The following is a 13900-nucleotide window of genomic DNA, read 5'->3' on the forward strand; positions in this document are numbered from 1 at the left end:
GCATCATTCTCTCCTGAATAACTGACACTGATGTGGAGCATCAGTTGTATTTATCACTACAATTGTACTGCTTTTACTAAAGTTTTAAGATAAGTGAAATATTTCTTGAATACTTCCGTAACATTTGAATCTACTACTTCTTTCTCCCCCATCTCTACTACTACCAGTATAGATGGTTAAAATCATCTCTTATCTAAACTATTCTAAATATTAGAATTATTTTCCTGACCTCTCTCTAATTTGTCCTATACATAGCAGAAAGAGTTAACTTTTTAAAAATGATAATCTCAACTTCATATGCCAACCATTCCATTAACCCTGACATCAGAAACCCCTGAATAGCTTCCCAGTGTTCAGTATAAAGATATCCTTAAAATAGCCTGTAAAGCACTGTAGGGTCTGGTCCTGGGCTGTACATCTAAGTGCAACCTCACACTACCATCCCTTCTGCTCTACCAGCCATACTGAAAATTTAATTACTTCAATGCATCCTGCGCCTTTCTACCACCAGGTCTATGCCTTTCTATTTCACTCCATCTAGAAAACTTCTTCCATCTTGCTAGTTAACTAATCGTCCTTCTATGATTTGCTTCTGAAGCTTCACTTCTTTAGGAAATCTTATCTTTAGGCCCTGTCACTTTCCTTTGTTATACACTCTTATGAAATGGATTCTTTACTTCGGATAATTGTTTCAATATTTAAGTTACACATTTATTGATATGACTGTATGATCATGTCGGTCTCTTCTACTACATGGAAGATGTCCATAAGAGCAAGGACAGTATCTCCAACTCTACTGCCCATGAGGAGAAGCTCACTACTTAGGACAGTGTTTAATTCTTTACTGAATGAATGACAATCTTATACATAATGTAAACTGACCCTCCACCTTCCTTCTTTTGCTGACTTTGCTTGTAAGAAACCAATTCAAATAGCTGCCTACTACTTGGGGGAACATGTACAAATATCACAAGCCTTCTTTTTCCCCAACAAACTTCATGTTTATTCTAAGCTTAAAATATTAAGAATTATGAGAGTCAGAATCCTAGACTGTTGAGTTTCCAGAACTTCTTAAATACTTCCATCCTTAAGACATGATAGCAGTTACGCTACCACAAGTTTTTTAGTTACCTAGGAAAAACTATATTCACTTAGGAAGAGCTCTGTTCTTTGTTTGGCTGCCTCTTATTGACAAATAGGTAGAGAAAAGTGTGTGTTCATGCTTGTGTGAGTATACATGCATATACAACCCCCCCCCCCCAAGCCCACCTGCACCAATGCCTCTTTTCCAGCTCAATCACAGTACCGGCCTGAGACACTTAAGTGTGAAATAAAGTCTCTTCCTTTTAAAAAACAAACAGCTATTTATATTCTCTGTACCATTTAGTGCTCCAAACTGAAAATTAAAGTTAAGTTATTTCAAGATGCTGATTTCATTATAAATTTCCAGGAATAATATCGAAATATAAATGTATTAATACAAAAGATTATTTTTAATTAAATATAGTTAAATAATCCAAGTACCTTTTTAAAGTCAGTTGAGTCGTCCTTTTCTAGCCTGCTACTATAAGGTTTTCTTTCTTCTAAGTAAGTGTATGATCCAGAGCGACCCAGCAAGGAATCATACCGATCACCAGCTGATGTGGAACTGGTTTCGTATCTTTAAAAGATGAGTCAAAGTCAAAATCTTTATTATAGGCTTTTACAGCTTCCATTAACATGCATCCTAGTATATCTTGACTTGATATTCCAAAATAGTAGGTAACATTCTCTTTCATCTATTCTCTGTTATCATCTGTATTTGTGATAATAAATGAAAGTTATTTATAATACTATTAATTTCTAGTATTTGAGGAAGAGATTCAATATATCTAGATCTAAAAAGTCAGAACTAGTTTCACACCATGATAAATTATTTCAACAATTTTAAACTGTACTCTTCTACATTTTAAAATCTCTGAAATCAGAACACGGCTTGTAACTGTTGGTGTATTACACTTGAATTGGTAGCACTTTTCCTTTAAGTGGCATGCAGTTTAAAAATTAGTAACAGCTGAGATTTGATAAACTCCTCTATCCAAAGTGATAGATAATAGGTCTGCCCTAAACAGAAGGAACATAATCTCATCTGTACATGAGAATTTTCTTATTATCTCGTTATGAATTCAGGTTACTTTTTCCTGATAAATGCTATTGCCTCTACATTTCAATTCCACAGAATCATCAATATATAAAAATTTGTTCTTGGTTTTACAAGGCTTTGGTTAACTCTTATGAGCAAGAGAAATGGAACGGAGATTAGACTTAAGGGCACCGTGGAGTTTTCTAAAAGGTGAATAATTTTGAGCTAGATGACAATTTTTAGTGTCTGCATTGTTTTTCTTTTATCTAAAGCAGGGATCTGAGAGAAGATTCAGAATACCTAATCAAATACATTTCTGGTGGGTTTCATCAGCCTCTGCTGTTAATAATGACATAGTTAATACTGAAGGAACTTAGGAAGCTTAGTTAATACTGAAGTAACTTAGGAAGCTTAGGAAAACTTAAAAAGTTTTCCTGTTGAAACGATTTAAGAAAAAATTTTCTCTGCTGTTAATAATGACATAGTTAATACTGAAGTAACTTAGGAAGCTTAGGAAAACTTAAAAAGTTTCCAGCTGTAAGGATTTAAGAAAAAATTTTCTTTTTTAGTGACTTACTATGACTACTGAACTAGAAGTAAAGGCTTTGACAAAGAAAGCTTGTAACAGTTATTAGGTCATCTAAACATCTACAGATTTTTATTATTCAAATAATTCCAACTTACAAAATCTATAAATATCTAAGCAACACAGAATAAAAATAAGAAAAAAATCAGTAAAAATGTAAAACATACCTAGAAATGGAATCCGTCTATAAAGAAAGAGAAAAACACAGGCATATTAATTCTTATACTCTCATTAAAGTAACTTGATTGATGAAGTAAATTTAACATTTATACTGTTTTCCACACTATTTAACTTACCTATTTACTATATATATATATGTTTTTTTTTAAAAAGATTTTATTTATTTATTTGACAGAGAGAGAGAGACAGCCAGCGAGAGAGGAAACACAAGCGGGGGAGTGGGAGAGGAAGAAGCAGGCTCCCAACGGAGGAGCCTGATGTGGGGCTCGATACCAGAATGCAGGGATCACGCCCTGAGCTGAAGGAAGATGCTTAACGACTGAGCCACCCAGGCGCCCCTACTATATATATGTTTTAACTTTAATGTGATTGTTCAGAAGTTCTAGAACAGAGTCACTATATATTTTTCATGCATAATAACCACATAATTACATTTCACAATTTATGGTCATCTTTTATGAATTCCTACAAATGCCACCATACAATATTTTTAATTAGAAGAAAAAAAAGAAACTAAGACATATATCTATTACTTCTACCTACTCAGGAGAAAGCAATATGTTTATTTGTATTAATAAATGTCAAGTTTACTACATTACATCCCAAAGCAACTATTTTTCTCATTTTTCTGTTTTTGAGGCAATAACATGAGAGGCAAACAAATGAATACCTAAGGTATTTAATGTGCAATAATATACACATAATTTTAAAATTTACTTTCTAGAAATCCAGCTCCAAATTCCGTCAAAGTTTAGCAACTTGGAGGTAGGAAATTATGACTTAATTTTCTCAAGCAAATGGTATACTTTATCAATGTTTCATAACTCTTCTTATCTAAATGGTGAAATGATTCATAGGGTAAAAGAATCTTAGTTGGGGACAAAGTAGGTTTTTTTTGGTGGTCATCTTTAACTCTTTCCCTTTCTATCGAAGCTCTTGCTCAAACTATACTTTTCTGTAAGGCAACTATTCAGAAATGGTTTGTTAAATTTCTGAATTAGGTAATTGTATTTTTCCATTACATCTATCTTTGAACGCATTGTAAAATTAATGGGTTCCTCTGGGATTGTTTAAAGTCTAATTTGGACCAAAAACACCTTACTAAAGTCTATTTAAATTTCCTTTGCAAAACCAATTTTAACTTTGCACTTGCTTCCTATTTTTTTGTTGTAATGCTTCATTTCATTATTTGTTCATTAGTTTCATGACAATTTTGAATTTAAATTTCAACTTTTAAGAGATTCAAAATCATACATTGCTAAGAGAACAGACTTTGAAAGTTCTTATCACAAGAGAAAAAAATGTAACTATGTGTGGAAATGGATGTTAACTAGACTTACATATGCAAATAATGAATCACTATGTTGAACACCTGAAACTAATACAATATTACAAGTCAATGATATCTCAATTAAGAAAATAACAAAACCAAAAAAACCCAAGATATTATTCAAATTCAGGAAAATATCCATGTATGAAATAAAATGTGTACATAGCAAATGAAAACATCACCATTCACCTCACAGTTTGCACTCTGGTTCACGGATTTAAATTTAAGAAAAAATAAAAACTCCAAGCAGTTACAGAAATCATTCAAATTCCATTTCTTTGTCTTTAAAAATCATGGTGCTAACCATTGGTTATTTTTTATATTTTTGAGATCATAATAAAAAACACCTGACATAAAAGTTACCATCTAAATTACTTTTAGGAGTATAGCTTAATAGTGTTAACTATATTCACATTGTTGTGCGACACATCTCTAGAATGTTTCCATCTTGCAAAATGAACTTTATACTCCCCATATTCTTCTACCCATAGCCCTGGAAACAACAATTCTACTTCCTAAGAGTTCGAATAGTTTAAATACCTCATGTAAGTGGAATCATGCAGTATGTTTATTTCGTGACCAGCTTATTACATTTAGTGTGTGTCCTTATTTCATACAGCAATGATCTTGCTCCCTGTGTTTCAAAATTATTTTTCCAAACTAAAAATACACTTAATTACAGTACATATAAGCTCATCTAAAAGTACCACAGCATAAAAAGTTCCTCTATAACTCCCTGCCTCGAACCCTCAAGGTAACAGTAGGACCCTGGGATCATGACCTGAGCTAAAGACAGACACTTAACCAACTGAGCCACCCAGGATCATGACCTGAGCTAAAGGCAGACACTTAACCAACTGAGCCACCCAGGTGTGCCTGATGCTACAAGTTTTTTAAAAGAGAGTGGCATACCTAATGGCTAGAAGCACTTTTCTTGTTTATTAATAAGTAGAAGACACTGTGTTAGTGTGTTAACCTCCATTCTTCCTTTTATTCATGGTGTACCAGTCATTCAATTTAGGTGAGATGGTATACAGCCCACATTAGTAGCAAAATGGCTGCAATACCCTAGTGGTTGCCCTTGTCTGGCCTAAGCCAATTATTATAATCCCAGCCCTGAGAGGTAAACCTGCTTAAGGATGAAGATGACATAGAGGGTTGTGTAATACAACTGGAGAGTAATAAATTGTTTAATTTGGTTTCAGTTGGGTTTTCTGTTACTTGTAACAGAAGAGCTAAATAATCCCCTACTTAAAATGAACAAAACCTATTTAAATTGTTTGGAACTAAGAAAAGGTTTCTTTTTAGAAACAATTTCTTCTCGATCTTCATGTATCTCATGTATAATTTTAACAGTAAAACTTAAACACAAGTATCAATATGCTTCAAAGTCACAACTTTGAAATCAGAAAATCTTCCCTTCTGTCCCAGCCTGGTGGATGTGAGGTATATGTGATAAGGCAGTGAGAAGTGTCAACTAGGGATGGTTTACTAACCCATTCCCCCTTGTTTACCTATTATTTTTCCCTTGAAAGATGGGAATTACAGAATATAATAAACATGAGACACAGGGGAACTGGGGATACTGACAACTGAGAGGCAAAGGGTTTAAAAGTGATAAAACTTTACCCTGCAAATAATTTACCCTTGGAAATAATTAATTCTTCAGTATCTCTCTGGGTACCTAATTATAAAATAAAAGTACCTTTCAGGACAAAATAGGAAACTTGGCTTTAAAAGTAACATCCATAGTCACAGAGCACAGGTAATCACCTTCTGGTCACTTCGTATTATCGTAGATCCTTGCTGACTGAAAAGAACTTCAATAGCTCTACTTAGGAACTCCAAGTCAAAAATAAAGATGATATGACAGAATGCCATTTCAGGTTAGATACTGCTAGCTTAGAAGATCAGAACTAACTCATATTATACAGCTTTACCCCTATGTGAATAGAGCTCTTTAAAGCATGTCAGCTTTCTCCACAGCCAACCAATAGGGCATAGAGGGGGAAAATAGTTAGTGGGAGGAAACTTTCAGCATTTGCTAGTTATGTAACCTTTTAAGTCATTCAAACTTGCCTTAGTTTCTTCATCACTACTGAGGGAAAAAAAATGCGTTTTTGGAGAAGATTGTCGGTATGGTCAATTGTGATAATATAAAAGTCCTTTAGAGCACTAAATTTCTAAACAAATGTAAAGAAAGTAAAAAGACTTACTGTCTTCTCTAGAAGGTAACTTTGCCTTCCACTACTTCTCGATATCCCTTAGATACTTTTGTTTTTCTATTCAACTTCGGAGATTAATTTACATATATTAAACTATCCATTTAGAGTATGCAGTTTGATAAGTTTAACGGCTGTATATATCCAGAAAATCACCACTATAATAATCAAGATCCAGAATATTTCCATTGCCTCTATAATATTCTTTATGACACTTCCAGTCCATTTACCCCTGATCCCAGAGAAACACTGAGTCTATCCCCAGCATGCAGGTACAGTGTAGAGTACCTATCTTCCATGAATAAATACAAACACAAGCAAACAAACAAATACAAACACAAGTAATCCTTAAAAAATATGAATACTTCTAAACACACAAAATGCTTTTTACCTGAGTTTCTTTCTTATTGGATCCTTCTTCTGTATCTGATTGTTGTTCTTGTTCATTTTCGTCGCTCTAAAATAGATTGTCAATTTACTTTAGAAAAAAAAAATAAATTTCAAACACTTGATGCTTAAATATTTAAGGCTTTTCTAATTTTTTTAAAAAAGATTTATTTATTTGAGAGAGAGAGTGCATGCAAGCAAGCGGTGGGGTGGGTACGAAGGGTGGGGGAGAGGCAGAGAGAATGTGGAGCAGACTCCCTGCTGAGCAGGGAGCCTGATGTAGGGCTCAATCTCACGACCCTGAGATCATGACCCGACTGAAAATCAAGAGTCAGTCGCTTAACCAACTGAGCTACCCAGCCACCCCTGGTCTTTTCTAATTTAAAATGAACCTTGAGAAAAATCTACCAGGAAACAAATCAAAAGGAAAACGGATTTTTATGTGGGAATGTTTCTACCCTATTTTGAGGAAGGCTTTATTTTGTCTGCATGACACAATCTAAGTAGGTTAACATACATGGTGAAAAAAGACCATCTACCTAAAAACATGATTTAGAAACACATTCACAGTGGATGAGGAAACTGAAGGCTTAGCAGAAGAAGGTATTACATTTTATACTGCAATGATACCACATGTGCTTTATAAATGTACTATTTAGACACCCAACTATAATGGGGCATCAAAAATAGGAAATTCATTATATTAAGAAAAGTTGGATTCTCTAAGCTTGGCAAGATTTATACAAAAGTCTTACTATATTTAGGTAGTTTATCAACATCTGGAAGTTTCTTGGGAGTTTACAGCATACTAAATAGAAATCAGGTGAAACCAATGGTGCTACTGCTAGTTTTATTTATTAATATAAATGTTAATATAAAAACATGAATTCCACACATGAAATGATTGTTTTTAAAAATTGCAGTTTCATGGGAAAACATAGAAACTGGAAATTTAAAAAGTGGGGAGGTTCAGAGGTCCTCAAAGTAGTAATAAAAAAAAAGGGGGGGGGAAGCCTACTAATAAAAGAGATTAAAAAGCTGCCTAACTACATAACCCTTTCTTGACAGAGCTTTTGGTTCTTTTTGTATGTTGTCTGATACAGGTTCAAATGTGGCTAAGGGAAGAAGACCTGTGCTCTGATGGCTAATTAGGACACAATTCAGTGCAGGCTCAAGTTAAAAAGATGAGTACTGCCAATATAAATCCCAGGAAGAATCCTTACAATGCAAGTTAAGGGTATTCCAGACAGTGAAGTTCTGAAGGGAGAGCTGGTCTGAATCAAACCAGGGAAAAATAAATACTATATAGTAAACACAGCTTTGACTATGAATCTCCTACTACGTATGATTTATTAAAAAGATAATCCTAAGTAACAAGAGTTACTATGTTAGGGTCCTAAGACCGAGGTTTTATTTTACTGTTACTAAAATGTTAATGAGCAATCAATTAAAATCAACCAGATATTATATACTTCTTGATGAACAAAGATACCTTGCCAAAACAATTTTTGAACCAGAATGGGATCGGTTTTCTACTTGGTAGTTACCAATTGGTAAAATGGCAGTTACCAATTTATAGGAAATATTAAAAAAACACATGAATGTGTTAAACAACATTTCTCGTATATGATAACCCAGTTAATTCAAAAATAATTGTAAGCAAAAAAAAAAAATGAGATGGAGGGAGAAACTGATTAAAGATATAACTGATCATAACGCATAGTCCCTACTATATTACAATCAAACCAGCAAAGCTTCTACAACAAACCACGTATGGCATATATTAAGACAAATGGACATTACAACTGACTGGATATTAAATATTAAGGATTTATTGTTAACTTACTTAACAATAAATGTAATCACAGTATTGTGATCATTTGTTGTATGGTAACACATACTGTGATTACTTTTATTACTGAAAAAATACAATTCTAGTAATTTTTAAAAAGGAATCCTTTCCTCTTAAAAATACAAAAATTTTTAGATGAAATGATATTCTGTAGACTTTCTTCAAATAATATGGGAGTTGGGGAGGTGGTAGGGATTTAGTTTAAACAACGGATATCTGGGATGGGGGGTCATTATACTTCCCTGTCACTTCTGAACTTTACTGTTACTTTGAATTTTCTATATTAAAAATTAAAAGAAAAATGGGAAAAAAAACCCGCAAGAGACTGAAAAAACCCAAACAGATTATGTTTGTCCTTCCATAGTTATATGTTCTATTGAAACAGCATAAATTTCACGTTAACTATGCTATGCTATAGTTCTTCTTTCTCCTGTATATGAATAGCAATGTTAGGCATATATACAATCAGGGATAAGGAAAAAAATAAAATTTTGTACGATTGTTATAATTTGCTAAGTCAAAGCACTACTTCTATCAAACCACTTGAGATATTATGTACTGTATAATCATATTCATGAAAATGGAACATAAAGCATCTTAAGGAGTTCTTGGTAGATGGTGAAGTAGGAGGATCCTGAGTTCACCTTCCATGGACACACTGAAGCAACAGCTATATATAATGTAACTCACTCTGAAAACAACCTAAAAATTAGCAGAACAGATCTTCCATTGCTAAAAAAACATACAGAGGCCCCATGGAGAAGCATAGAAGGGGCGGAGAGGCAGTTGGGTACCAAACCTCCCACACGGCAACCCACAAATAAGAAGGATATCACAGGTACAGAACTCCTCAAGGAGCAAGGAGTATCATGCCTCACATTGGACAATCCCTACTCTGGGGACCTACATGGGGAAGATGACTCCCCGTAACATTTGGCTTTGAAAATAAGCAGGGCTTAACTCCAGGAACTTTGAAAATCAGTGGGGTATACTCTGGAAGAGCCAGAAGGCTATAGGAAACCGACACTCCACTTTCAAAGGGCCATTGTACTATGTCATTTGGTTCGAGATCCTGCCCAGAAGCAGTCATTTGAAAAGCACCTGGGTTATACATGAAGATTTACTTACTAATTTCAGGGCATGTGCTTGAGGGGCAAGGATCTGTAGGAGTTTTCTCCAGGAAAGGAGGTACTAGCTAGCACCATTCCCAACCCCCTTCTGCCTAGTTGGTCGGACACAGGAGCCAATTCTGACACCTTCTATCTACATTACCAGCACTGCTCACCCCACCCCAGCTTTCCCTGTGGATGCTCCCCACTCCATCCACTCACCCTGGCAGGCACCCCTTCAAAGTGGCTCCTGCTCTGTAACACCTGGCGGGCAGCCTTGCTCAGGACTGGTGTCCCCAGAAAAGGATTACTGCCCCATCACACCTAGCAGGCAACCCTGGTGGGAACTGGAACACTTTCAAAGCTACTCCTGTCCTGGGGAGGGGGAGAGCCAGTCTCACCCACCAGCCTACCCATAGCAGCTACTGCCAGGCTTCTCAGTCAGCTGCACTGGGGCCAGCACCGCCCATCAGTGCATCTGCAGTAGTCACAGGCTGGTCACTGCAGCCAGCTGGGCTGAGGGCCAGCCCACCCACCAGTTCCCCCAGATCATGGCCTAGTTACCACAGGAAGGTACACACAGCTCACACACTGGACACCCTTGGAGTGCCTGGTTCTGCTGATAGGGTGGGGGGAAGGGTTGTGTTACAGGGCACCACAAAACCTTTTCTACACAAGGCCACTACTTTCAGGACCAGGAGACATGGCTGACCTACCTAATACAGAGAGACAAACACAAAGAGTAGGACAAAATGAGGAAACTGAGGATTATGTTCCAAATCAAAGACAAAGACTAAGACAAAACCTCAGAAAAAGAACTAAAGGAAATGGTTTACCTGATATAGGGTTCAAAGTCATGATCATAAAGATGTTCACCAGATGAGAGAAGAACAGATGAACTAAGGGTAAACTTCAACAAAGATAAGGAAAATATAAAGAAGAACCAATCAGAGCTGAAGAATACAGTAACTGAAATGAAAAATACACTAGAGGAAACAGCAGATTAGAGAATGCAAAAGAATGAAATCTGTAATCTGGAAGGGTAGTGGAAAGCATGCAAGCTGAACAACAAAAAGAGAAAAAGAACTAAAAATGAGGATAGGTTAAGGGACCTCTGGGACAACATCAAGCATATTAACATTAACATTATAGGGGTCCCAGAAGGAAAAGAGGGAGAGAAAGAGGCAGAAAATTTATTTTAAGAATTAGTAACTGAAAACTTCCCTGAGGGAGGGAACAGACATCCAGATCCAGGAAGTGCACAGATCTCCAAACAAGAGGAATCCAAGAAGGTCCACACCAAGATATATATTCATCAAAACATCAAAAATTAAAGATTAAGAGAATTTTAAAATCAACTAGTTATGAACATGGGAAACCCTATAAGGCTATTAGCTTATTTTTCAGCAGAAACTTTGCAGGCCAGAAGAGAGTGGCATGATGTAAGACTGCCATGGAAAAAACCTACAACCAAGATTACCTAGAAAGGTTATCATTAAGAACTAAAGGAGGGATGAAGAGTTTTCCAGACAAAAAAGTTAAAGGACTTCTTCACCACTAAACCAGCCTTACAAGAAATGTTAAAGAGACTTCTGTAAGTGGAAAAGAGAAGGCCATAACTAGAAATAAGAAATTTATAAAAGGAAAAAATTTCACTGGCTAGTATACGAAGGTTAAAAAACAAAAGTATTTGTTAAAAAACAAAATCAATTATACCTAGAAAAATTAAAGGATACATAAAATAAAAGTAGTGAAATATGTGACATATAAACTGTAGAGGAGGGAGTAAAAATGTAGTACTTTTAGAATGTGTTTGAACTTCAGTGATGACTATTAAATTAAGACAGACTGCTATATACATAGGATGTTATATATGAACCTCATGGTAACAACAAACCAAAACCTAAAGTGGATACACAAAAAATAAAAAGGAATCCAAGCATACCACTAAAGAAAGTCATCAAATCACAAGGGAAGAGAGCAAGAGAAGAAAGGAACAGAGAACTACAAAAACAACCAGAAAACAATGAACAAAATTGAAGTACCTAACTATCAATAATTCCTTTAAATGTAAATGGACTAAATGCTCCAATCAAAAGACAAAGGATGACTAACTGGTTAAAAAAAAAAACCAAGATCTAATTATATGCTGCCCACAAGAGACTATTTCAGATCTAAAGATTCATACAGGCTAAAAGTGAAGGGATGGAAAAAAATATTCTATGCAAATGGAAGGAAAAAAAAAAAAGCTGGGGCAGCAATACTTTTATTAGACAAAACACACTTTAAGACAAAGACTAAAAACAGACAAAGAGGGCCTTACAAAATGTTGAAGAGATCAATCCAACAAGAGAATATAAGAATTTAAATATCAATGTACCCAACATAGGAACACCTAAAAATATAAAGAAAATATTAACAGACATAAAGGCCAAAATTGAAAATCATACAGTAATAGTAGGGAACTTTTTACACCCTACTTGTATCAATGGACAGATCACCCAGACAGAAAAATCAATAAGGAAACAGTGGCTTTGAAGGACACATTAGACCAGATGGACTTAACAGATATATACAGAACACTTCATCCAAAAACAAAATACATTCTTTTCAAGTGCACATGGAATATTCTCAAGGACAGATCATGTTAGGCCACAAAATAAGTCTCCATAAATTTAAGACTGAAGTCATACCAAGTATCTTTTCTGACCAAAATGGTATGAAACTAAAAATAAATTAGGAGAAAACTGGAAGAAAAATGAACAAGTGACGGTAAACAACACGCTACTCAACAAACAATGGGTCAACAAAGAAATCGAAGTGGAAATAAAAAAATACTTGGACATAAATGAAAAGGGAAAGAATGGTTCAAAATCTTTGAGTTGCAACAAAAATGGTTCTAAAAGGGAAGTTTATAGTGATACAGGCCTACCTTAAGAAATAAGAAAAATCTCAAACAATCTAACCTTATACCTAAAGGAGTTAGAAAAATAACAAAGCCCAAAGTTAGCAGAAAAAAGGAAATACAGATCAGAGCAGAAATAAATGAAATATAAACTAAAAAAACAATAAAAAAGATCAATGAAATAAAGAGCTGGTTCTCTGAAAAGAGAAACAAAATTGACAAACCTTTAGCCAGTTTCCGCAAGAAAAAAAGAGAATTGAAATAAATAAAAAATGAAAGAGAAGGTACAATGGACACCACAGGAATACAAAGAATTGTAAGACTACTAAAAACAACGACATGCCAACAAATTAGAAGAAACTGAAAAGTGATAGTAATCAAAACATTATAGTACCGTCAAAAAACAGACACAGATCAACAGAGCAGAACAGGGAGCCCAGAAATAAACCCATGCTTATATGGTTAATCTTCGACAAAGCAAAAGAATATATATTAAGGAAAAGACAGTCTCTTTGAAAAATAGTGCTGGAAAACCAGACAGCTACATGAAAAAGAATGAAACCGGACCATTTTTATACCATTAACAAAAATAAACTCAGATAAACTGAAAAGGTGCTTGACATCAATAACCATCAGGGAAATGCCAAAAAGACCACAACCCCCTCCCGCAAGAGACATTATCTTGCACCTGTCAGAATGGTTAGCATCAAAAAGATAAGAAATAGCAAATATTGGTGAGGAAGTGGAGAAAAGGGAATCTTTGTGCACTGTTGGTGGGAATGCAAATTGGTGCAGCCACTATGGACAACAGTATGGAGCTTCCTCAAAAAATTAAAAAGAAATACCGTATTATCCAGTAATCCTCTTACTGGGTAATTTACCTGAAGAAAACTAAAACACTAATCTTTAAAGACAGATTTATCCCCATGTTCACTGCAGCATTATTTACAATAGCCAAGACAAGGAAGCAACCTAAGCATCCATCGACAGATTAAATAAAGAAGATGTGGAAATACATACAATGGCATATTAGACATAAAAAAAATGAAATCTTGCCATTCACAACATGGATAGACCTAGAGAGTATTATGCTAAGTGAAATAAGTCAAACAGAGAAAAATAAATACCACATGGTTTTACTTTTATGTGGACTCTAAAAGCCCAAAAAATTAACAAACAAACAAGCAGAAACAGACTCATAAACACA

At 35.0% G+C, this 13900-nt stretch overlaps 1 protein-coding gene across 4 annotated transcripts in view; it reads right to left on the reverse strand.

Moving 5' to 3' along the window:
• The window catches only part of PPP1R12A (protein phosphatase 1 regulatory subunit 12A), a 138492-nt gene that overhangs the window by 12184 nt on the left and 112408 nt on the right, over positions 1-13900 (reverse strand). For all 4 annotated transcript variants that reach the window (XM_002916779.4, XM_019797021.2, XM_011221752.3 and 1 more), the window contains 3 exons: positions 6832-6897; positions 2876-2892; positions 1525-1660 (listed from right to left, as the gene is read on the reverse strand). In XM_002916779.4, coding sequence (XP_002916825.1) covers positions 1525-1660; positions 2876-2892; positions 6832-6897 — 219 coding nt within the window. The remainder of the gene's footprint in view (positions 1-1524; positions 1661-2875; positions 2893-6831; positions 6898-13900) is intronic.

This window comes from Ailuropoda melanoleuca, chromosome 15 (assembly GCF_002007445.2).
Source record: "Ailuropoda melanoleuca isolate Jingjing chromosome 15, ASM200744v2, whole genome shotgun sequence".
Lineage (NCBI taxonomy): Eukaryota > Metazoa > Chordata > Mammalia > Carnivora > Ursidae > Ailuropoda > Ailuropoda melanoleuca.